At 38.7% G+C, this 25,391-nt stretch overlaps 1 protein-coding gene across 1 annotated transcript in view; it reads right to left on the bottom strand.

Annotated features, from left to right (window-relative positions):
* Positions 1 to 1,084: 1,084 nt before the first annotated feature.
* Positions 1,085 to 25,391, bottom strand: part of IL13RA1 (interleukin 13 receptor subunit alpha 1) — a 66,225-nt gene continuing 41,918 nt past the window's right edge. Inside the window, exons 9-11 of the mRNA XM_028522657.1 lie at positions 25,286 to 25,382; positions 22,399 to 22,483; positions 1,085 to 3,708 (exon numbers count right to left, since the gene is read on the bottom strand). Coding sequence (XP_028378458.1) covers positions 3,616 to 3,708; positions 22,399 to 22,483; positions 25,286 to 25,382 — 275 coding nt within the window. The 3' untranslated portion in view covers positions 1,085 to 3,615. The remainder of the gene's footprint in view (positions 3,709 to 22,398; positions 22,484 to 25,285; positions 25,383 to 25,391) is intronic.

Genomic DNA, 25,391 nt, shown 5'->3' with positions numbered 1-25,391 from the left:
TTTTTTGCTTGATCTAATCATTAGATTTAAAAGGGTTTAAAAGAGACTCTGGAAATCAATGTGCTTAGATCATGCTGGCTCCTTTCCCTCTGAGATAAGGTGACTATGTGTGTGGCTACAGGAATTTGTTTTCCGTGGACCTCATACAGACATAACAGCCCCAAGGGCCTTCAGTTAAATGTTTTCTGTCATAATACTCAGTGTTTTGCTATATTAAGAATTAAAAGTTTCCACCCTGGCTGGCGTAGCTCAGTGGATTGAGTGTGAGTTGCAAACCAAATGGTCGCAGGTTTGATTCCCAGTCTAGGGCACATGCCTGGGTTGTGGGCCAGGTCCCCAGTGGGGGCCAAGTGAGAGGCAACCACACATTGATGTTCCTGTCTCTCTCTTTCTCCCTCCCTTCCCCTCTCTAAAAATAAATAAAACCTTAAAAAAATGAAAAGTTTCCTGTTAAAAAATAAAACTATACTTACCTGGAAGTAGATTTCCAGAATCTTCTTGGATCATTCGAGATAGTTAACAGGACTAACCTAACCAAGATCAAAACCCCCTGTATACATCGTGGGGTCTGGATCCTGTGAAGACTCAGTCAATAACAAATGTGGTCTGACTCAACCCAAATAAGAAAAACCCTCTGTGGTATTCAAGCATTTTGCTGTCATTATAGAAAATACGAAACTGTATCACCTTCTCTTAAGAGGACAGCTATTGAGAACTGATTTTGTTAGTCTCAAGTCTAACTTGGTAATGTGATTAATTTATATCTAGGGGGTCCCTCTTCATGTATACCATGACAGCTTCCTTAAGTATATTGTGCTGTATTTTAAGCTGAATATTATAAAGCACCAGTTTTCCATTTCCCTTATTGACATATCTATAGCTTATCAAATACTTACATTCCTTAGTGCATGCCTTATCAGAAAACACAGCCATATAGAGAACAGAGGGGAAGCTTATGATAAATGAGTATAAGATAAAATAGCTATCTTGGAATTTTTCACATTTATTCTTTAACTCCAATTTTTTATGCCACCCACTCCTCACAATGCCTTTCCCAAAATAATACCAAAGGAAAACATTTGGCTGACATATAAAAAGACAATATTTATTTTACTCAAACTTTCCTATAAGAAGTTAAACACAATAATCCCTAGTTGAAGTTATTACCAAAAATGTTAACATTGTTTCACATATCCCTTTAGTGCCCAGATGAAGAAAACACTTATCTCAATGCAAGAATAACAATGAAAATTCTTACAGTAGGTTTACTTAAGTATACAGAGAAAACAATCTGTATAGGTTAGACATAAAATAATAAATGAACATACTAGTTTCCTACAGGTGATGAGAATCCCACTGATGTACAGGGTAGGAGGGAAAGTAGGTTACCAGTTGTGAGTATGTGAAACACAGTTTATTCTTGTATTATTATTTATTAATTATTGTATTATTTTCCATACGAAGAACTGTAAACCTACTTTCACTCCACCCAGTATTAAAGTCTCCAAGAGCTCCCAAGACCTGGGGATCGCTTTTCAACAATTATAAAACAGCCATAGCTAGCTACTCCCATAACTCACTGCCCCCTTTTCCCTCAACTATTTTACTACTAAAAGAGAATGGAAACAAAATACAATTTCTACACTCCCAGGACGCTTGATAGTCAGCATCCCATGCTTGGGTAATAAGAATATCAAAGCACCCCCACCAATGCTATTTAAATAGGGTAACAGGAAAAATTGCTTTGGGTGAGGTATTTCAGTGTTTTGCTTCCCAGAATTATAAAATACCTGGCTAGGAAGAATCTCATTCCTACAAAGGAAAAGTAAATATGTTTTTTACACAACAGTAGAACAAAGTGGAACATTCATGCCTGTCTCCCAGCCTCAATCTGATCTCAGAAATAAAAGCACAGGGAGGGAACACCTTGGCATCTACTCTTGCTCTGGATGCCAATTTTCTCAGAAAAGCCAGGGACACTACACTCCTCCTCTGCAGTGCAAGCAGGTTGCTACTTTTCCCCAAACTTGTGAAGAGCAGAGATCTCTGATCTCCCATCCCCTAACAGCAGGAATTACAAGTAGTGTCACTTGATTAATACAAATGGGTGAATGTTTGGAGAATGGGTGATACAAATTTGTCAAGTTCCTACCCATAATCTGAGTCTATGTGTGTAAGGAGAGAAACACAGGGTGTGGGGGAGGGCACTATCATTTCCATACTACTTTAAATTTGGAGTAAGTAAGAGTAGAGGGAATATATATGTTGTGGAGATGAGTGAGAATGGAACCCTAACATATGCAAAAAAAAATGCATACAAACGTTGGAGCCTTGGATGCTGGCTATCTATATAAGCCATAAAACCTACTAATAACTATTTGTGACAGTAAAGAAAAAGAGGAAAATAAAACTATTCTTTTTACCAAGCAAATAGCAAAATTCTAAGTGAAGATAATATCTCCTTTCTGTTTAGAAAATATGTAGAGAAACAGTAAATGCTGAAAACCTTCAAATAAATGCAGACACATAGAAGTTACAAAATATGCAAAAATTTGTCACTGTCTCTCAGTCTACTCACAATTTACCTGAGCTGCAAATCACTCCCTGCTCCTCTAGGTGTTCTGAGTAGATTTATATTCTAATATCTATTGAAAGGTGAAAGACTACAATGAGGGAAAAAGGGAAATCAGGTGTGGGAACGAGGGAGTTGAAAGGTCTGGAAAATGACTGGTGAAGAAAAAGAAAGTGGTTAAGAACTGAGGAGTCCCAACCAGATTGTCCACCTTTTAAGGGAGATGGCCCACCCCTGGGGGCCTAGCACAGTCTGGACACATAGAAAATACTTGATTTGAGTAGAGGAGGTGAAGAAAAAAAAAAACAATATATCATTACAGAATGCAGTGGTTCAAACTCTAATACCCAATAAGTCATTCTGTCTCTGCTGCTCTTAAAAGCCTGCAATGGCTTTGAAAGGTCCTGGTGGCAGAAGCTGCCTCTGCTTTGTGTGTAGGTGTCATCATCATGGCCAACGAACACTGATGGCTGGGCCTTTCAAAGCAGAGAAAAATGTTGCCAAAGGGACGATGATTCCAGCCTCTTAAGTTTTAATAGCCACAGACATTACTTACTGGGATCCCAAACAACAGATAACAGATTTTTTTTTCAATTATGTTTGCTAGATCTTCTCTGTGACTCAAGTTTGGCATTAGCAGTTGCACCCAAAAATGAGTTCCCCCACAAATAAAATTTGTTGGTATTGTTTGACACAAATGATACAAAGCAGGCATAGATCCATCCCTCAAGCTGATGTCACAATTCTTGATATGATCGACTCTACTGTCATCATCACTTTTTGCTTTGTCTCCTAGTTTGTAACCTTCACAAAAGATGCCTGCTTTTATAATTCATTGAGAATAATTCCACTCTCTTCTCCAAAGGGCCAATTATTTTTAGTTTTTCATACACAACAACATAAAAACCTGTGGCTCTTAGGAGCTGCCTGTTTTTAAGTAGTCCAGTAGTTTTGGTTTCCATTTAACAAGTTCCCAGATAACAAGTGGAGAATGGGAAGAATCTTCACAAAGTCACGATGAGGGTTAAAATAAATTATCCCTATCACTGAGAGGTTCTCTTCAGGTTTTCTATCAGCACTACAGAGTCAGTTTCTTCTTTGGTTTGCTTCTCATAGATGTCATACTTCTTCCAGTGCTGGGAAAAAAGGAGAAAACATACATGATGACTTTTCTAAATCATGTTCTTTCCCTGAGTACTCAAAGCCAATGCTTATTTTTAGCTTTGTGTGTGTAGAACCATGAGCCTGTTATGTTCTTTTTTTTAACCTAAGAATCTTAATTTATTTGAAAAACTAACTAAACAGAACAATTGGGAATTAACCTTAAAGAGGAAAAAAATGGGATTGTTATTTGACATTGAATGGTTATCTTAAAAGATATACAAATCTGGACATCTCCAAAATTAAAAACAAATACTTCTGAAGAAGAATAAAAGAGTGGCATACTTTTCTTACTTCAATTATTTTTACCTTTATTTTCTTACCATTCAAATTTGACCATTGCTTCAGAGATATAATAGTTTCAAAAGGTCAGCCAGCATCTTAGTAAATGGCAATATGAAATGTCCCAAAAGTCTTAGTGCAGTGAAAACTTTTGAAAGAACCTGTATTAACAGGTCCATGTAACACCATTTGCTATAACAGTGAATCATGCATAACTTAAGCTCATCCTGAACCCAATTTAAGTGGATCTCTTATAGTAAAAGTCAACACCCTGGCCCTTGCCATCTTTACTTACAAATCAAGGAAATGGGTAAAACCTGAGAGCTCAGTCCCCTCATCTGCACAAGAAAGCTGTTACACTAAACCAAGGTCTAGCAAACTATGGTCTAAGGGCCAAAGTCCATAGGCCACTTGTTTTTGTTCAAAAAGTTTTATTGGAACATAGTCACATACCCACTTGTTTCTGTATGGTCTATGGCTGATTTCATGCTACAATAGCAGAGTTGAGTTGTTGTGACAGAAAGTCACCTCAGAAATGAAGACTAAGCTAGAAGGAATACAAAAGCAAATAAACACAAAAAATAATGCCTTAAAAGAAACAGAAGATGAAAAGGACTTTTTTAATAAAAAAGAAATGAAGGTGATAAAAATTATTCAGGAGGATGTGGCAAATATCTAGAAAAAGAAAACCAGAGAATAGAATAACTAAAATCTGTAAGTGAAGAAAATTTTACTGAACATTTTTTTAAAACTCTGAAACTACATACTGAAAGGGCACAACATATACCTTGGAAAATTAACCCAGGGTGACCACCAACATTAAGACATATTCTGGTAAAATTATTGGACTTTGAAAAAAAATCTTTTTAAAAAAGATCCTATGTATTTTTAGAGAAAGGGGAAGGGAGGGAGAAGGAGGAGGAGAGAAACATCAATGTGAGAGAGAAATATTGATTACCTCTCATAGGTGCCCTGACCAGGGACAGAACCTGCAACCCAGGCAATATGCCCTGAACTGGGAATCAAACCAGTGGCCTCTCACTTTGTGGGATGATGCTCAACCAACTGAGCCACACTGGTCAGGGTGGCAAAAAATCTTTTGACAACCAGGTGAAAAACACAAAGTTTTAATACAACCAAGTGTTTTAATACAGAAAGAAAATTATGTTGTCAGCAGACTTTGGCAACATTTTATGCCAGAAGAAAATGGAGGACACATTTAAGATACCCAAGGCAAGAATGTGTGAACCACAGATTTTACATCTAGCTAAAATGATTCCTAATTATTAGTAGAGCAAACTCCATCAATGTGTAAACATTTTAGGAAATGGTCCCATGAATCCTTCCTGAGAAAACTTTGAGCTTCAAACAACCAAAATGACTGGAGTGACATAAAGACATCTAGTAAACATCAAATACGTACCCACACAGATGAGGGCTATAAGGGACATAATATAATATATAATGGCCACCTGCACTGACAGTGTAGATACTGGACAACTTTTAAAATAGGGAGAGAATGGGGAAGAGCAAAATGAAAAAATCACTCTTTTTAGCAATCATTAAAAACTATTTGATAAGTTGTCCAAAGTTCACAAATTCTTTATTAGTTTCACCTATTTGTTTCCCACCTGTTAAATCCAAATAAAATGTAATATAAGCATCTTATTAAAACATTTTATGTGGTTGGTTAAAAATGTGGAGTAGAGAATCAGGATGCCTGGGTGCAGATCCTAGTTCTGATACTTGTTGGTTAAGTTTGGATCCTACCACTGCTATGCACTAGCAGTATTACATGTAATACCCTGGTGTCTCATTTTCTTCATCTGTATAACAGAGATAATAACTACTGCAGACGGGGACCAATTAATAGGTAAAGTGCCTCGAAAAGTGTTTGATACATAGTAAAAATTCAGTAAGCATGAACTATTATCATTATTGTTCGTATTGCTGTTATTCCATTTACCAATAAAAGTACTTTCATTTCTTTTTTTTTTTCCAAAACATTTTATGTATCCATTTTTAGACAGAGGGGAAGAAAGGGAGAAAGAGAGGCAGAGAAACATCAATGTGTGGTTGCCTCTCATACACCCCCTACTGGGGACCTGGCCCACAACCCAGGCATGTGCTCTGACTGGGAATCAAACCAGCAACCTTCTGATTTGCAGGCCAGCACTTAATCCATCGAGCCACATCAGCAAAGGCCGGTATTTTCATTTCTCTATTTTGTTCACCTAACATTAAATATGGTTATGTCTGAGTGGTAGGATTAAGAGTGACTTTATTTTTCTCTTTTGATTATCTGTATTTCTAATTCCTCTACAATAAATATGTATTAATTTAAAAGAAAATGTTTTCATTTTTAAAAATACACCCTGAACATTATACTTTCATTGGCTTCTGGTCATGAGACCCAGTACTTAGCTGTACTGGACAGGAATAAAGCAATCTGTTTCAATGAGGTGCACACTGCAGCAGAAAAGGCTTCTGAGGATACATTCATTCTTTCAATTGGCTTGTTTCATTCCTAAAACTTGGATTACTCTCATTTTCACCCATCATCAGTATCATGGCCTTTTCTTGAACATTGCTTCTATGACTATGGGCATGTGAGGTAAAAGGAACAAATGGAAAGGCTCTGACGTATTCTTCAATTTTGTAAATTGTATGTCAGTCAAATTTTAAAATTACTCATAGAAAAAAGTAAATACACAAAATTACCAGTTCACAATTCAATTCTCACACTCCTGGTTTTTTAAACAAGGTAATTAACAATAGAATAGTGGCCAAAGATGAAAAATATCATAGATGAAAAAAATCAGTGGTTAGGAGGCTAACACAACTGACTTCAGGTGCAAGATCTAATCCTAGAAAAATAGTGTGTTATACAGGCTTTTATATTTTAAAGAAATAAACAAATCTCATAGCATAATGGAATATCAATTCTCAATTCAAGAGTACTTTCAAGACTTGGTTATTTCCCACATTGAATTTTGCATAGAAATTAAGTGGATTTCAGAGACCTAAGCACCACGCAAAACACTGGCCTTCTGTATACAAGTGAACTGATTACATGCCCCAGTCTTCTTCAGATCAACATTCACAGTAGGAAATTGTACAATATAAATTGAAGGTCCCCATGCCTTAAAATCATTGCAGCTTCAAAAAGAACTGTTGAATGTGGTGTGGAGGGGGCTAATTTGGTACCATTTGATATGGCTAATAATCCAACCCTTCACTTTAAAAATTGAGGTAAAGAATAAAACATGTTTCCTGCCTTTCTAGCCAAAACTTAATTTCAGAAACAAAGAGTCCAGTTGATGACTGGAAGCAGTACTTTATAGAAAAGTGCCATCTTATAAATGTAGATTAAATAGTAGATGAGAAAAAATCATCATTACACAACCCCTAATGAAATTAGTGATTCAACTGGCATAAAAACATTAACTGAAGAGTTGACAGGGCACTTACATAACACCATACAAATTACCATCAGGTTACAAGGGGGAAATAAGTGTAGATGGCAGGAGGGGTCAATCTTAGCCTTATTAATGGTGGGACAAGTGTACAGTATCTGTCTCTTGACAATTGGGACAGTTGGGAAAAATTTAAATATGGACTAAGTATTAGATGATATGAAGAAATGAATAATTCTTAAAGTATGATCATGCTGCTTTGACCATACAGAATAGCATTCTTATTTTTTAAAGAGATATGCTGAACTTTAAAAAATCAGCAATATTTGAAGTCAACTCCAAGTTATAGAGCTGCTTTCCAATTAGGAATGCAAAACTGGCACAGTACTGAAAATATATTTGGTTTCCAAGAAGCAGGGAAAGAATAAATAAATATTTTGTGGATGAAACATAAACACAGATGCAAAGGAGAAGCAATCCCCTGTGTGCCCCCCTCTCCCGATATGGCCAGCAGCCCAACTACTCACAGAGAAAAGGCAAAACAGCAAAGGAACAGGAAGAAATGCTGTTGGCCAAAATGTTACTACAGTGATGAACAAAACACTTCAAAACACTAGAAACCTTAAGAAAAACTATGCAGAAGATTGAATTTATTTGTGGCCACACCTAAATAAGATTTTAAAGAAACACTATTGGTGTTTGTTTAAAAAGGACATGGATTATTTCTTTGGATTATAAGTCAGTAAAGGGCTATAATGGCTTCTTATTTAGGTTCTACAATTATTTCTCTATGTACTAGTCCTTCAGAAATTTCTCTGTAAGCCCCAATGTCCCCATCTCTCAAATGAGGAGGCAGGACTAGAATCTAGAGTTTTGAAAATTTATAATTACAGAAATACAATTAACCACGTAAACCTCCACCTTATCACGTGACTCTAGGACCACGTTCATTCTGTGATTTGATGATTCTAGAAGTAACAGGATTGCTGCCATGTAGAGAAAGAAGACTGTTTATTGGGTTAAAAAGGAAACATGGAAATTTGTTCTATTACCAATATCCCCACTGGTATTTTTCTTATACTTTCAGTATTTTTTAAAAGATTTTATTTATTTATTTTTAGAGAAGGGAAGAGAAGGGAGAGAGAAAGAGAAACATCAATGTGTGGTTGCCTCTCATGTGCCCTCTACTGGGGACCTGGCCATCAGTCCAGGCATGTGCCGTGACTGGGAATTGAACCAGTGACCCTTTGCTTCACAGGCTGGTGCTCAATCCACTGAGTCACACCAACCAGGGCTATATTATACTTTTAGTTTTAAACACTGATTTTATTTCATGGTCTGCAACTATCACAAACAAAAAAATCAAATGCTTTTCATGGTCCATCTTGTTAGTGTATCCACCTCACCAAATTATAGCATCATCTGACTCACAGTGACAACATATTATTCTCTAGACAGCAAACTGAAAAAAAAGCAATTTTCCCTTTTCTGAGAAAGATAATTGATCTGATTTCACTGTCAGTGTTACCATCATTCATTCCATCACCCAGGCTTGAAATCCTGATTTTTTTTTTTACTTTCTCCCCACCTTTCATGACCCACACACAGTCACCAAATCTAATGAGTTTCCTTCAGTGTTTCTTGCATCAATTTCCTCTGCTACCACCCTGGTTCAAGTCCCTATCACCTCTCAGACTTGGATGACTACAATATTCGCTGTTCCCTTAATAACTGATGCAGGGCTTCTTTTTATCATAAAAGTAACACATGCTCACTATGGGCAATTTGGAAATTTCATAAAGGTAAAGACAGAATGATATCAATTGCCCAATGGGCCCAGAGATGATCCTTTGACCCATTTCCAGCCACTCACTGTTCTGCGTAAACATTCATTCATTTTTTTTCTAATTAGGATTATAGCCCTGATTGGTGTGGCTCAGTGGGTTGGGCCACATCATCCCGGGAACCAAAAGGTCGTTGGTTCAGTTCCCAGTCAGGGCACATGCCTGGGTTGCAGGTTCACTCTTAGGTTGGAGCACCTTTGATACACAACTGATTGATGTTTCTCTAGCACATCAATGTTTCTCCCCCTCTCTTTCTCCTTCCCCCATCTCTAAGAAACAAACACAACATTTTTTAAAAAATTAGGATTATACTACACAATACATTTATGATATATTACTTTTATATCATGAATGTTTTACTATGGCATTAAATGTATTAAAAACCTAACTTCTTAAAAACTACTTTCAATTGTTGATGTTCCATGGTTTCTAATTCTTTTTTGTTTGTTTCTTTCTTTCTTAACTTTGTTTTTAATTTTTTTATTTTAATCATTGTTCAAATACAGTTTTCTCCTTTTTACTCCCAATCCAGTCCCCGCTCCCACCCTCCCCACTTCCCTCCCATTACCACCCTCCCCTTAGTTTATGACCATGTGTCCTTTAAGTTTGTTCCTGTGAACCCTTCCCACTGTCCCCTTAAATTCCCTCTTCTCTCCCCTCAGGTCACCGTCAGCCCGTCCTCTATTTCAGTGTTTTTGGTTATATTTTGCTTGTTTCTTTGTTTTGTTTTTTAGGTTCCTGTTAAAGGTGAGATCATATGGTATTTGTCTTTCACTGACTGGCTTGTTTCGCTAAGCATAATGTTTCCAGCTCCATCCACGCTGTTGCAAAGGGTAGGAGCTCCTTCTTTCTTTCTGCTGCATAGAATTCCATTGTGTAAATGTACAATAGTTTTTTGATCCATTCATTTACTGATGGGCATCTTGGTTGCTTCCAGCATCTAGCTATTGTAACTTGTGCTGCTATGAACATTGGGATGCATAGGTTCTTTTGAATTGGTGTTTTAGTATTCTTAGGATAGAGTCCCAGCAGTGGAATTGCTGGGTCAAAAGGCAGATCCATTTTTAGTTTTCTGAGGAAGTTCCATACTGCTTTCCATAGTGGTTGTACCAGTCTGCAATCTCACCAGCAGTGCACTAGGGTCCCCTTTTCTCCACAACCTCTCCAACACTTGTTGTTTGTTGCTTTGTTTATGATGGCCATTCTGTCTGGTGTGAAGTGGTATCTCATTGTGGTTTTAATTTGCATCTCTCTGATAGCTAGCAATATTGAACATCATTTCATGTGTCTGGATTTTCTGTATGTCCTCCTTGGAAAAGTGTCTGTTGAAGTCCTTTGCCCACTTTTTAATTGGATTCCTTGTCTTCTTAGAGTGCAGTCTTGTAAGTTCTTTATATATTTTGGAGATTAAACCCTTGTCTGAGGTATCATTGGCAAATATGTTTTCCCATACAGTTGGTTCTCTTTTAATTTTGATACTGTTTTCTTTAGCTGTGCAGAAGCTTTTAATTTTGATGAGGTCCCAATTGTTTATTCTTTCCTTTATGTCCCTTGCTCTAGGAGACAAGTCAGTAAAAAAGTTTCTGCGTGAAATATCTGAGATTTTCCTACCTACGTTCTCTTCTAGGACTTTAATGGTGTCATGTTTTATATTTAAGTCTTTTGTCCACCTTGAATCTATTTTTGTATAAGGTGTAAGTTGGTGCTCAAGTTTCATTTTTTTGCAAGTGGCTGTCCAGTTCTCCCAACACCATTTGTTGAAGAGGCGATTTTTATTCCATTTAATGTTGCTTCTTCCTTTGTCAAATATTAATTGACTGTAGAGACTTGGGCTTATTTTTGGGCTCTCTGCTCTGTTCCATTGGTCTATGTGCCTGTTTTTATGCCAGTACCAGGCTGTTTTGATTACAGTGGCCTTGTAGTATAGTTTAGTGTCAGGTATTGTGATCCCTCCTACTTTACTCTTCTTTCTCAAAATTGCAGCAGCTATTCGGGGTCGTTTATAATTCCATATAAATTTTTGAAGTCTTTGTTCTATGTCTGTGAAATATGCCATTGGTACTTTAATAGCAATTGCATTGAATGTGTAAATTGCTTTGGGTAGTATGGACATTTTGATGATATTAATTCTTCCAATCCATGAACACGGTATATGTTTCCATTTGTTTGTGTCTTCCTTGATTTCTTTCTTCAGTGTTGTCTAGTTTTCTGAATACAGGTCTTTTACTTCTTTGGTTAGGTTTATTCCTAGGTATTCTATTTTTCTTTTTGCTATTTCAAATGGGATTTTCTCCTTGACCTCTGTTTCTGCTGTTTCATTGTTGGTGTACAGAAATGCCTTTGATTTCTGGATATTGACTTTGAATCCCGCTGTTTTGCCAAATTCATTTATTAGGTCAAGCAGTTTTTTGGTAGAATCTATAGGATTTTCTATGTATACTATCATGTCCTCTGCAAACAGTGACAGTTTTGTTTCCTCCTTTCCGATTTGGATTCCTTTTATTTCTCTTTCTTGTCTGATTGCTGTGGCTAAAACTTCCAGTACTATATTGAATAGAAGTGGTGAAAGTGGGCAGCCTTGTCTTGTTCCTGATCTTAGTGGAAAAGATTTTAATTTTTGCCCATTGAGTATGATGTTGGCTGTAAGTCTCTCATAAATGGCCTTTATTATGTTGAGGAATGCTCCCTCTATTCCCACTTTGCCGAGTGTTTTTATCATGAATGGGTGCTGTACCTTATCAAATGCTTTTTCTGCATCAGTTGATATGATCATGTGGTTTTTGTCTTTGCTTTTGTTTATGTGCTGTATTACATTTACTGACTTGCGAATATTGAACCATCCTTGCATCCCTGGAATGAATCCCACTTGGTCATGGTGTATGATCTTTTTAATGTATTGTTGGATGCAGTTTGCCAGTATTTTGTTGAGGATATTAGCGTCAATGTTCATCAGTGATATTGGCCTGAAGTTTTATTTCTTTGTTGTGTCTTTATCTGCTTTTGGGATTAGGATGATGCTAGCTTGATAAAAAGAGTTTGAGAGTCTTCCATCATTTTGGATTTCTTGGAATAGTCTGTGAAGGATAGGGGTTAGCTCTTCCTTAAATGCTTTGTAGAATTTTCCTGTGAAACCATCTGGTCCCGGGCTTTTGTGTCTTGGGAGTTTTTGATTACTGCTTCAATTTCTTTTGTTGTTATTGGACTGTTCAGGCTTTCTGCTTCTTTTTCATTGAGTTTTGGAAGATTATATTTTTCTAGAAAGTTGTCCATTTCACCTAGGTTTTCAAATTTCTTGGCATACAGCTCTTTGTAGTAATTTCTTACAATCCTTTGTATTTCTGTGGTATCTGTTGTAATCTCTCCTCTTTCATTTCTGATTGTGTTTATTTGGGTCTTCTCTCTTTTTTTCTTGATGACTCTGCTTAAAGGCTTGTCGATTTTGTTTATCTTTTCAAAGAACCAGCTCTTGGATTCATTGATCCTTAGAATTGTGCTTTTAGTCTCTATGTCATTTAATTCTCCTCTGATCTTGGTTATTTCCTTCCTTCTGCTTGCTCTGGGCTGTCTTTGTTGTTGGTCCTTGAGTTCTTGTAGACGTAGGGTTAGGTTGTTTGTTTGGAATGTTTCTAACCTTTTTAGGTGGGCCTGTATTACTATGAACTTCCCTCTCAGGTCTGCCTTGGCTGTGTCCCATAAGTTTTGGGTTGTTGTGAGTTCGTTTTCATTTGTTTCCAGAAACCCTTTGATTTCTTCCCTAGTATCATTCTTGACCCATTCATTGTTTAATAGCATGCTATTTAATCTCCATGATTTTGAGTGTTTTTGTTTTTTTTCCTTGGGGTTGGTTTCTAGCTTCAGTCCCTTGTGGTCTGAGAAAATGCTTGGTATGATTTCAATTTTCTTGAAATTGTTGTGGCTTGTTTTGTGTCCTATCATGTGGTCTATCTTTGAGAATGTTCCATGTACATTTGAAAAGAATGTATATTTAGCTTCTTTTGGGTGGAGGGCTCTGTATATATCAGTAAAGTCCTTTTCATCAAGGGTATTGTTCAATGCCACAATATCTTTGCTGATATTTTGTTTAGAAGATCTGTCCATTTTTGATAGTGGGGTGTTAAAATATCCCATTATAATTGTGTTGCTGTCCATATCTTTCTTGAAGTCCTCTAAGATTTTCTTTATGTATTTGGGTACTCCTATGTTGGGTGCATATATATTTACAATGTTTTTGTCATCTTGATGGATTCTTCCCTTGAGTATTATGAAGTGACCTTCTGGGTCTCTCTTTATGGACCTTTTTTGGAAGTCTACTTTGTCAGATATGAGTATTGCTACCCTGGCTTTTTTTTCCTGTCCATTTGCTTGGAGGATTTGTTTCCAGCCCTTCACTTTCAGCCTGTGTAGGTCTTTTATCCTGAGGTGGGTCTCTTGTAGACAGCAGATATGTGAGTCATTTTTTCTTATCCATTCAGCTATTCTATGTCTTTTGATTGGAGCATTTAATCCATTTACATTTAATGTTATTATTGGTAGGTACTTATTCATTGTTTTTTATGTACATGTGTTCCTCTCTCTCTCTCTCTCTCTCTCTCTCTCTCTTCCCTCCCTTCCTTAAAGCAGTCCTTTTAGAATCTCTTGCAGAGCTGGTTTGGTCGAGGTGTATTCTTTTAGACTTCTTTTGTCTGGGAAGCTTCTTATTTGGCCTTCTATCTTGAATGAGAGCCTTGCTGGGTAAAGTAGCCTTGGTTGCAGACCTCTGGTTCTCATTACCTGGAGTATTTCTTGCCATTCTCTTCTGGCTTGAAGTGTTTCCATTGAGAAGTCAGCTGTTAGCCTTATTGGGCCTCCCTTGTGTGTTACTTCCTTTTTCTCCCTTGCTGCCTTTAAGATTCTCTCTTTGTCTTGAAATTTTGCCATTTTAATTATGATGTGCCTTGGGGTGGGCCTCTTTGGGTTCCTCTTGATTGGGACTCTCTGTGTTTCCTGGATTTGTGTGACTTTTTCTCTCATCAAATTAGGGAAGTTCTCCTTCATTACTTGTTCAACTAGGTTTTCGATCCCTTGCTCTTCTTCTCCTTCTGGTATCCCTATTATACGGATATTATTACCTTTCATATTGCCTTGCATTTCTCTTAATCCCTCTTCATTCTTTCTGAGCCTCTTTTCCTTTTCTTGCTCTTTCTGGATGCTGTTTTCTACTTTGTCCTCCAGCTCGCTAATCCGATCTTCCGCTTCATCGATCCTGCTTTTCATTCCTTCTACTGTGTTCTTCAGTTCAGAAATTGTATTCTTCATTTCCTCTTGACCTTTGTTGAGAGTTTCTATTTCCTTTTTCATGTTTATATAGTTTGCAGTGAGATTGATGTAGTTTCCCTCTAATGTCTGAAAGCTCATTGTGAGTTCATTGAACTTCCTGGTAATCATTGTTTTGAACTCACTATCTGATAGTTGAGTTGCCTCTATTTCGTTTAGCATTTTTCCTGAGGCTTCCTCGTTTCCCTTCAATTGGGGGTTGTTTCTTTGTTTTTTCATTGTTCATGGGTTTCTTCTTTTTTCTTCTTGTTTGTTAATTTGATCTGTTCTGGTTCCCTGTAATTATGGTGTGAACTTCTGTGGTAGAATATTTGTGAGATTCAGTGGTGCAATCTCCTTCGTGTATCCTGGTGTTCACAGCTTCCCCCTACTCTTTTTTGTGATCAGTTGGAGGAGTAAGGCAAAATGGTTTAAGACAGCAAGACAGTATACTATGATATTTACTTTAGCAGCCAGTAGAGAAGAGATGGGTTATCCTTTGGCTCCTTATAGTGTTAACCATGATCCTCCATCCCACTATCCACGTTTTAGAAAGGATGCAAAGAAGGTAAGACTCTTATTGGGGACGAGAGGATTAGTTGGATCTAGAAAGCTGTGAAGCTGTGGGAGGTCAGATTCTAAGGTAGGGTTGGACTAAAGATTAGTATATAGGAGCAGTGTGTAAAAGAATAGAGACAACCCCCACAATAGTATAGTTCAGAAAATTGCAAAGTGGGCTGAGATCAGGTAGGGGTATTGAGAAGCATTTACAATTGTATAGACTAGGTCTTACTAGCAGTAATAGTAAAGTGATAGTCCTGTGGCAGAATCGATGAGGTTTAGATAACAAGAATAAAGAGTATAGAACCTTGAGAGGTGTATTAATGGAACACAGATGAAGGATAGTAACTAATCACCACTTTGTGACTGAGATACCAGGGGGAACCTGTCAAATGACAGTATAACCAGCCAAGCAAAGAAGATTATACAGAAAGAAAAAGAATACCAAAATATTATTAAAATAAAAAATGTCGGAAAAGTGAGAGGAAGATAATACAAATTTACAGTAACTTGCAAGATTAAAAAACAGGAAAGAAAAGAAGATGTAGTGCAGGAGAGATAAATTTGGAGTGGAAAGAATAATATTAGGATGAATGGAAGAGAAACATAAGGGATTGCGAGATAAAAATAATAAGAATTGAAAAATAAAATGTCACATAAAACACAAGATAAAATCAATCAACCAACAACAGCCAGAGAAACCAAACCAAACCAAATCAAACAAAACATAACAAAACAAAACAGTAAACAAAAACAAAAAATAAAACCTCTTGTTGGTTTCTAACTGGCCAGACCAGTTTTTCTGATCTTGCTGGCTTCAGTTGGCTGAGGGACCTTTGAAATGCTTCTCTCTCTCCTAGCCAGATCTCAGCAGGTCTGTCAGGTAGCCTGGGCACTCCCAAACACACTGGCTCTTTGTATCTCACTTCCATGTTCTTCCAGACTCCGGGGTCCTGCAGGTTTCCAGCTCTGTGATCTCAGGAGGCACCCGCGACGTTTTGGGACTCACTGCGCCCTCCCTGGGGATGTAAAAGGGCACACCCCTCCCCCAAACTTTTGAGATTCGGGGTCTAGGATCACCCTAAGCGCCTCGCCGAGACCCTTCCAAGATCAAAGCACACGAGAGTCAGTCATCCTGACGGTGTGTGAGCCAAGCCATTTCCAGCTCCGTGTTCCCCGCCGAACCGCACTCTGTCCCAGTGTGGGTGCCTTTCCCTGCTCCCCCGGTCGGGCTGGCTAGAAATCTCTGAGCCACCACTGTAGGAACGCACCAAGTGCCACGTCCCTCCCGGGATTGCAGCGTGCGATTCAGGCCTCCCTATGGGGCTCGAGCTGAGCGCGGCCCGGTTCTGTGCTCCCCACCAATCTGCACTTCCACTGGGCTAGGGGAGCAGGCGCCCTTCAAGGCTGCCCCTGGTCCTGTCGGCTAGAGTCCCACACTCCTCCCAAGTCTCTGGGTAGGTGTTCATAGTCTCTGGGTGATTTTTTCCCAGTCCAACTGGCCAATCTGTTCCTTTTAGCAACACGTTCTCCCTTGGAGTTGCTCACCCCCCATATTCGGGGGAGGGAGCTGCGACTTCCCTCTCCCGGGCGCCCTGGGGCAGACCCCGGAGCACCGGGCGGGCCTGGGGTCTGCACACCCCTAGACCCCGCGCTGATCCCTGGGCCCCTTTTGTCTTGTAGCAGACTCCTTACCGTCTGGTTTTCCAGTGAGGGCAATAATTTTTGATGTCCTGCTTTCAAAAGTGATTCGGTAACCTAGCCCACTTGCTCTGTTTCTCCACCAATCCGCGAGTTTCCCCCCTCTTCACAGAAGCCGAGAAAAACGCTGCCTAGAGTAAAGCCGCCATCTTCCCTCCTTGGTTTCTAATTCTTTATGTGAAAAACAAATGTTGCATTGACCAGCCTTGTGTCATTGTTAGATTATTCCCTTAAAAAGAGATCCCTAAATGTATAATTACAAGATCAAAAATTCTTTTTTTATCCAGTGTATACAGTATTATCATTCTGCAAATATTAACAGCTTAACAATGATTACATGTCCTTTTTTGTTTAGGTTTTTATTTCCAAAGATAACTTTCTTATCTTTATATCTGCTTCCTCTTCTACGTACCTTTGATTAAGTCACCCCAAATTTTCCCACAGAAGTGTATAACTCTCTTAATATATTCAAATAGTTAAATAATGTCAGTTTTATTTATTTTGTGGACATTTTGATTCTTGTTACAATTTACCAAGCTGCTCTCCAGCAAGAATATATACCATTTTACAGACCCCTAGCAGTGCACAAAAAGTGCCAGCTCCTCACCCACTTGGTTAACACTGCATATTATCATTTTTTAGAAATTTATTAGGCTGGAAATTTATATCTCATCAATGCTTTGGTTGGCATGTCTTATGTGTATTAGTGAGTCCAAACATGTTTTCACAGATATTGGGCATTTGTGTTATGGAACTTTGACAGGCCTTCATTCTGCTAAGAGGGGTAGTAAGCCTTAAATGCCTTTTAGGGGTCTGAAACTATACTGGGAATTGGGAATGGTAGGGCCTGAGATGAACTGGAGAGTGTGCCCTGCTCAAAATTCCAAAGTGAAAAAATTAAATGCACCATGGTGCCCAAATAAAATACCTATGGGGAAAATTCATGACTAAGTTCCCAGTTTGCTACAAGCTAGTGCCTCCCCTCTTTAATCAGAATTTAATCTTCTCTCCTATTGTCAGAATGGCATTCCTATTACTCTCCTATATAAATTCAGCAATAGTGTGATCTTTTTGTCAGAATTCCTCTCTCCTGACTTTCTATTTCTATCATACAGAAGTTTTCAAAGGGGGTAAGATGCTTGAGGACAAGCATTCTCTCTTACAAAAGTCAATACAGCATAGTGGAAAGAAAGAATTCTAGAATCAGACAGTCCTGTGTCAAATCCCATGTAACCACCTACTAGCCTTGCTGATGCTCCATTTCCTCATTTGTAAAATGGTACTAACAGCCCTGGCTGGTGTGGCTCAGTAGATTGAGTGCTGACCTGCAAACCAAAGGGTTGCCAGTTCAGTGCCCAGGCAGGGCACATGCCTGAGCTGCAGGCCAGGTCCCCACTTGGGGGTGCATGAGAGGCAACCACACATTGATGTTTCTCTCTCTCTCCCTCCTTTACCCTTTCTCTAAAAATATATAGGCATCCAGAAAAAACATCCTGCCAAAATAGAAGCATAAGTAGATATGCTTTGCTTCCTTGCACAACCAACAGACAGACAACAACAAATTTAAACACAAAAGACAACCACCACTGCCAGAAAACCAAACTGTATGGAAGTCTGACAACCAAAGAGTTAAAGAAGAAACATTCATCCAGATCAGTAGGAGGGGCAGAGACAGGCAGCCAGTGGGGAGAGGACGTGGGGCAAGGTGACAGGCCTGGCCAGTTCAGGCAGCAGCTAGCACACTTGTTGGTTCCACATTCACATGCTGATAAGCCAGGAGGAACAACTGGTGAGTGAAACAGACAACACAACCTAGGGTTCCAGCACAGTGAAATAAATCCTCAAAACTCCTGGCTATAAAAATCTGTGGGGGTTGCAGCAGAGGGAGAAAATCTCAGCCTTACAGGAGAGTTCGTTGGAGAGACCCACAGGATCCTAGAATGTACAACAGCCAGGGAATCAGCACCAGAAGGGTCCAACTTGCTTGTGGATAGTGGGGGAAGTGACTGAAAGTGGGGTGAGAGCCAAGGAAGCAGCATTGTTCCCTCTCTGACCCCTCCCCCACATACAGCATCACAACACAGCAAAGCGGGTTGCCCTACTCTGGCAAATACCTAAGGCTCCAGCCCTTACAAAGTAACAGCTGTGCCAAGACAAAAAAATATGACCCTAATGGTCAAAATTCCCCAAAAAAGGACTAAGTGACAAAGAGATAGTCAACCTATCAGATGCAGAGTTCAAAACACTGGTAATCAGGATGCTCACAGAAATGGTGAAGTGTAGTCACAAAACAGAGGAAAAAGTGAAGGCTATGCAAAGTAAAATAAGAAAAAATATAGAGGGAACCAACAGTGACAGGAAGGAAACTGGGACTCAAATCAATGATTTGGAACAGAAGGAAGAAATAAATACTCAACCAGAACAGAATGAAAAACAAGAATTGAAAAAAATGACGAGAGGCTTAGGAACCTCCTGGACAACTTTAAACATTCCAACATCTGAATCATAGGGGTGCCGGAAGGAGAAGAGGAAGAGCAACAAGTGGAAAAGTTATTTGAACAAATAATGAAGGAGAACTTCCCCAATCTAGCAAAGAAAATAGACTTCCAGGCAGCTCAGAGAGTCCCAAAGAAATTAGTCCCAAGGAAGAATACAACAAGAGATATCATAATTAAATTACCCAAGATTAAAGATAAAGAGAGAATCTTAAAAGCAGCAAGAGAAAGGAGATAGTTACCTACAAAGGAGTTCCCATAAGACTATCAGCTGATTTCTCCAAAGAAACCTTGCAGGCAAGAAGAGGCTGGAAAGAAGTATTCAAAGTCATGAAAGGCAAGGACCTACATCCAAGATTACTCTATCCAGGAAAGCTTTCATTTAGAATGGAAGGACAGATAAAGTGCTTCCCAGATATGGTCAAGTTGAAGGAGTTCATCATCACCCAGCCCTTATTATATGAAATGTTAAAGGGACTTATCTAAGAAATAGAAGATCAAAAACTATGAATGGTAAAATGACAACAAACTCACAACTATCAACAACTGAACCTAAAAAAAAACACAACTAAAACAAACTAAGCAAACAACTAGAACAGGAACAAAACCAGAGAACTGGAGATCACATGGAGGGTTATCAGCAGGGGGAATGGGGGAAAAGGTACAGGGAACAAGAAGCATAAATGGTAGGTACAAAATAGACATGGGGAGCTTAAGAATATTATGGGAAATGGGAAAGCCAAAGAACTTATATGTACAACCTGCTGACATGAACTAAGGGTTGGGGGGGGGTGCTGGTGGGCGTAAGGGTGCAGGACAGAGGGGGGAAAAAGGAGAAAAGAATGGGACAACTGTAATAGCATAATTAATAAAAATATTCTTTAAAAATAAGAATAAATGGCCCTGGCTGCTGTAGCTCAGTGGGTTGAGCACAGACTGTGAATCAAAGGGTTACTGGTTCAATTCCAAGTCAGGGTACATGCCTGGGTTGCAGGCCAGGTCCTCAGTGGGGGCCACATGAAAGGCAACCACACTTTGATGTTTCTCTCCCTGTCTTCTTCCCTCCCTTCCCTTCTCTCTAAAAATAAATAAATAAATAAATTAATTAATTAATTAATTAAAAGAAATAAAATAAAAATAAATTAAATCTTTTAAACAATTTTTTAGAATGGTATTAACATCACCTACACCACAGGGTGTTTGTGAGCATTCAAGTAAGGGAATATCAGAAAAGCACTTAGTGCACTGCCTGGCACATAGTAGACTTTTAAGAGCTGGCTGGAGTTGTTGCTAGAGTACTTGCACAATTCCCAACCTCCAGGATCTATCACAGTAGCTGTTGAAATGAAGAAAGAGATGAGGGAGTAATCTGAAGGCAAATATCTATAACGATGATTTTCAAAGTCTGGTCTACATACTATCTCCCCAGGATTGGAATCATCTGTGGGCCCCTGGCAACTATATAGACTCCTGGGGCCCATCCCAGACTTGCTAAATCAGAATTTCTAGAGCTAGGGTCCAGGATTCTATATTGTTACAAATATCCTAGGTGATTGTAACTCAACTAAAGTTGAAGCACCACTGGTTGCCATATTCACCTTAGTTAATGTGTACAATCTCTCCCTCAGATAGCTGACTTCTGGACCTACCTCAACCTACCTGCCTGGTAGTGCCGTACCCCTCAGGGTCTGGCAAAGTTATCCACTGTTCGCCAGCATGTCTTGGTGTAAAAGTGACTCAAATGAAGCGCCCTTAGATAGCATGTCAACCTCCCTGCCTTACTTCCCTAGTTACATATCATCACTGCCACTTGGAGACTCTTTGGAGACTAAAGATAAATGGAAAATATTATTGATAGTAATACAAATCACTAACACTTACTAAGGATCTATAATATGCCAGGCACACTAAGTGATTTTTATGTATGAAATAAATTTAATCCATATAACAATGCTATAAGACAAGTGTTATTATTACCTCTCATTTACAAATGGGAAAACTGAGGCACAGAAGGTTAAGGAAGTTACTTCAGGTCAAAGAGATGGTAAATGACACAGCAGAGATTGGAATCCAGACAATCTGACTCCAGAACCCAAGCTATTATCTACTATGCTAAACTACTTCCCTCAATTAACTGCCCTATGCCTCATATTACTAATTTTAGACTATAAAATAATACAGATATTCATTTTATTTGTGTCTTCATTGTTTTATTTGGGTGAATGCATTGATAAGAGAAACTTCAAATTCCTTTGTTCCCATAAGGTTTTAGGTTTTCCAGCTACAGATTCTAACATCAGAGTTTGTAACAAACTAGCTGTAACAGTTGGGGTGGGCTTGCTTTACTTCCATGCATTCAGAGGCCAGCTTTCCAGCCAATAGCATGAACACAATCTATTTCAATTCTTTACCCTATCTTTATAGCTCCCGAAATCAAGCTGTAAAAATTATTCCAAGAGTCAAAAGCCTTGCCTATTGGGCTAGTTTCATAACAGAGGCCCTTCCCACGCATGTTTGGATCAAATATGTCTCCTACCCCAGAGACAGAATGAAGCCAAGTGCTATGATAAAGTGTTCTGGAGATTTCTTAAATGGTATGCTCGGACTGAGATACATTTCCAATCAGCTCTTCATTAATGTTTTAGATAAAATGTAGTTCCAAATAACCAATTCTGAAGGGTGATTCTGATACATGCTACAACATGGATGAACCTTGAAAACATTATGCTAAGTGGAAGAAGGCAGACACAAAAGGACACACACATTGAAGGATTCCACTTACATGAGGTACCTAAATTAGGCAAATTCAGAGGGACAGAAAGTAGAATAGAGGTTACCAGGGACTGAGGGTTATTGATTAATGGGCACAGTTTCTGTTTGGGGAGATGAAAAGTTCTGGAAATAGTGACAATGTTTACACGACATTATAAATGTACTTAATGCCATCGAACTGCACCCTTAAAATTGGTTAAAATGGTAAATTTTATGGTATGTATATTTTACCAAACTTAAAACAAATGCCATAGTTTCAAAAAATAAAACCCAATTTGGAATCTCATGGAGGCAGTGCTTACCAGGGTATCATCATTCTGGTCTCCAAACATTTCTTTAAAAATCTTGCCAGGATCAGGAATTGGAGGGAATATAATGATCTTGAGCCTTTAAGAAAATAGAAGCATTTTTGATCAAATCTTTCACCCCATAGAACGTCACACTTAAATACAGCCATGTTAAAAGAAGGCTTGGGAAAAAGATATGGGAAAGAAGACATCTTTTATGATAGAGCAGTTGTAAAAAAAATCTTTTTTTTTTAAAAAGTTTCACTTGTTGATTTTTTTTTTTTTAGAAAGAAAGGAAGGGAGAGAAAGAGAAAAGAGAAAACACAGATTTGTTGTTTCACTTATCTACACATTTATTGGTTGCTTCTTGTAGGAGCCCTGCCTGGGGATCTAACCCACAACCTTGGCATATTGGGACAATGCTCTAAGCAACTGAGCTACTTGGCCAGGGCAAGAAATTTCTAAATAGGCTGAGAAATCAAGGTCCAAAGAGGATAAAGTGTGGGCGGAGTAAAGGGACCTTCAGAATAAGCAGACTACCTATAACCTACTATTTAATTTTTTCCTTCTTTATTGAGATATACTTGACAAATTAAAAGAGTACAAATTTGGCCCTGATTAGCATGGCTCAGCTGGTTGGGCATTGACCCACAAAGCAAAAGGTCGCCAGTTCAATTCCCCATCAGGGTACATGCCTGGGTTGTGGGTTTGGGCCCCGGTGGGGTGCATACAAGAGGCAGCAGATTGATGTTTCTCTCTCCCATTGATGTCTCTCTGCCTCTCTTTCTACCTCCCTTCACCTTTCTCTAAAAGTAAATAAACCTTTTTAAAATTGTACATATTTGAAGTGTATGTATAATGCAATGTTTGATATAGGTATGCATTGTGAAATGATCACCACAAAGTAATTTACATATCATTCATTTCATATAGTTATGACTGTGTATGTATGTGTGATACCCTATCATTTAATAATAATGCTTTAGTTACCATAGACCAGATGGGAGCTTGCTGTTTATAACTTTGAAAAAAATAATCTGAGAACAGGGTACGTTCCTCTTTTATTTTTCTTTTTGTCATTTCACTCATCTACTTTCACTCCACTTTGGTGGACTACCTCATCTTCTACGTCTCCATATACTGGTATGCCCCAGGGTTCAGCCTTTTGTCCTCTATCTTACTCTCTCTATGAGCCCTTTCTTCCAGTCTTAGGGCTTTAAACTCATTTACATGCCAAGGACTTCTAAAATTCTATCTCCTGCCCAGAACTCTCTTAAACTCCAGATTCATGTATACACTACCTACTTAACATTTCTACTCGGCTATCTAACAGGCATCTCAAATTTACCATGTTCAAAACTGAAGTTCTCACCTTTATATTGAAACCAACTCTCCTCCCAAATTTCTCTACCAGAGTAAATAGCTCCAGCATTCATTCAGTTTGCTGAAGCCAAAAATCTAAGTTATGTTTGAATCCTCAATTTCCCCTCCATATCCACAGAGAGGCAGCCATCAGCTGGTGCTATTCTATCTTCAAAATATATCTCACGTCAGACCAGTTCTTACTACCTCCATGGCCAACCATCTAGCCTAGGCTACTCTCATCTTTCCCCTCAAACACTGCAATACCTCCTAAACTAATCTGCCTGTTTCCATTCTTGTCTATTCTTCACTCAGCAACTATAATGATCTTTGTGGCAGTAAATCAGATCATGTCCCTTCCCTGCTTAAAACTTGCCAATGATTCCCCCTTATGCTTAGGATAAAAGCTCAATCCCTGCCATGGCCTACGTGATCCAACCCTGCCAATCTCTCCAGCCTCATCTCCTGGCGCTTTCTCCCTTACACACTCTACTCCAACAAGACACACTAAGTTCATCCCCACCTCGGAGGCTTTGCACTGACTGTTCCCTTGGCCTAGAATACTCTTTCTCTGAATATGTAGCCTTTTTCCCTATTACCCACACAACTTTATACTCACTAAGTGAAGTTGTAGTGTTTATGATTTGTTTTATATACATATATAATTTGTTTTATATATATGTATATCCCTCCCACTAGAATATAGATAGGGACTTTGTACTGTTCACTGCTTTCACCCCAGCAATGAGGATGGTGACTAGCACATAGATAGGCATTCAATAAATGTATTTACTGAAGGAGCAAACAATAGCACCAGACTAGTTCCTATAGTAAGATAAAGAAAGGAAAACAGCCCTGACTGGTGTAGCTCAGTGGATTGAGCACTAGCCTACAAACCAAAGGGTTGCCAGTTTGATTCCCAGTCAGGGCACATGCCTGGGTTGCAGGCCAGGTCCCTAGTAAGGGTGCACATGAGAGGCAACCATACATTGATATTTCTCTCCCTCTCTTTCTCCCTCCCTTCCCCTCTGTCTAAAAATAAATAAAATATATAAAAAAAGAAAGGAAAACATTCTCAAATTTTAATATATGGTATTATATTTCTCAAATACCATATATTACAGACAACTTGGAGAAGCTCTCATTCCTGTGGCATTAAGTAATGGCCTGATTTGCATTCATACCAGACAGGTCATTTAATTAGTAATGGTCTCTATTTCTAAAACTCCATTCTAACAGCTATCAACTAAGTATCAATAAATTAGGCATTTGAAAGAATAGAGTGAACACAGGTCTTACCAATAATTCTACACACATGCAAAGGGAGCGGGCCTGAGAAGAGCCCTGGGAAACTAATCTAATACTTTCCTCACCAGAAAGTGTGCAGAATAATATTGCTTTGCCATGTCATAGTACCAAATGCCAGTTATAATCCAGATTCCTTTAACACACCGGGCAAATGGCAAACACCCACATGGAGTAATAACCTTAGCAACTGGGATAGTACAAAGTGTCAAGTTTGCCTAGGCAGCTGCCTTACCTTTTTAAATAAAGCAGGAGGACTATGATTGCACCTGCAACGATGATTGGAATGATGAGTAACATGGTTGTGTAGAGTGTGGCATCGGTCTTCTTACCTGGAAAAT

This window comes from Phyllostomus discolor, chromosome X (genome assembly GCF_004126475.2).
Source record: "Phyllostomus discolor isolate MPI-MPIP mPhyDis1 chromosome X, mPhyDis1.pri.v3, whole genome shotgun sequence".
Lineage (NCBI taxonomy): Eukaryota > Metazoa > Chordata > Mammalia > Chiroptera > Phyllostomidae > Phyllostomus > Phyllostomus discolor.
This window is presented reverse-complemented; position numbering and strand designations above follow the sequence as displayed.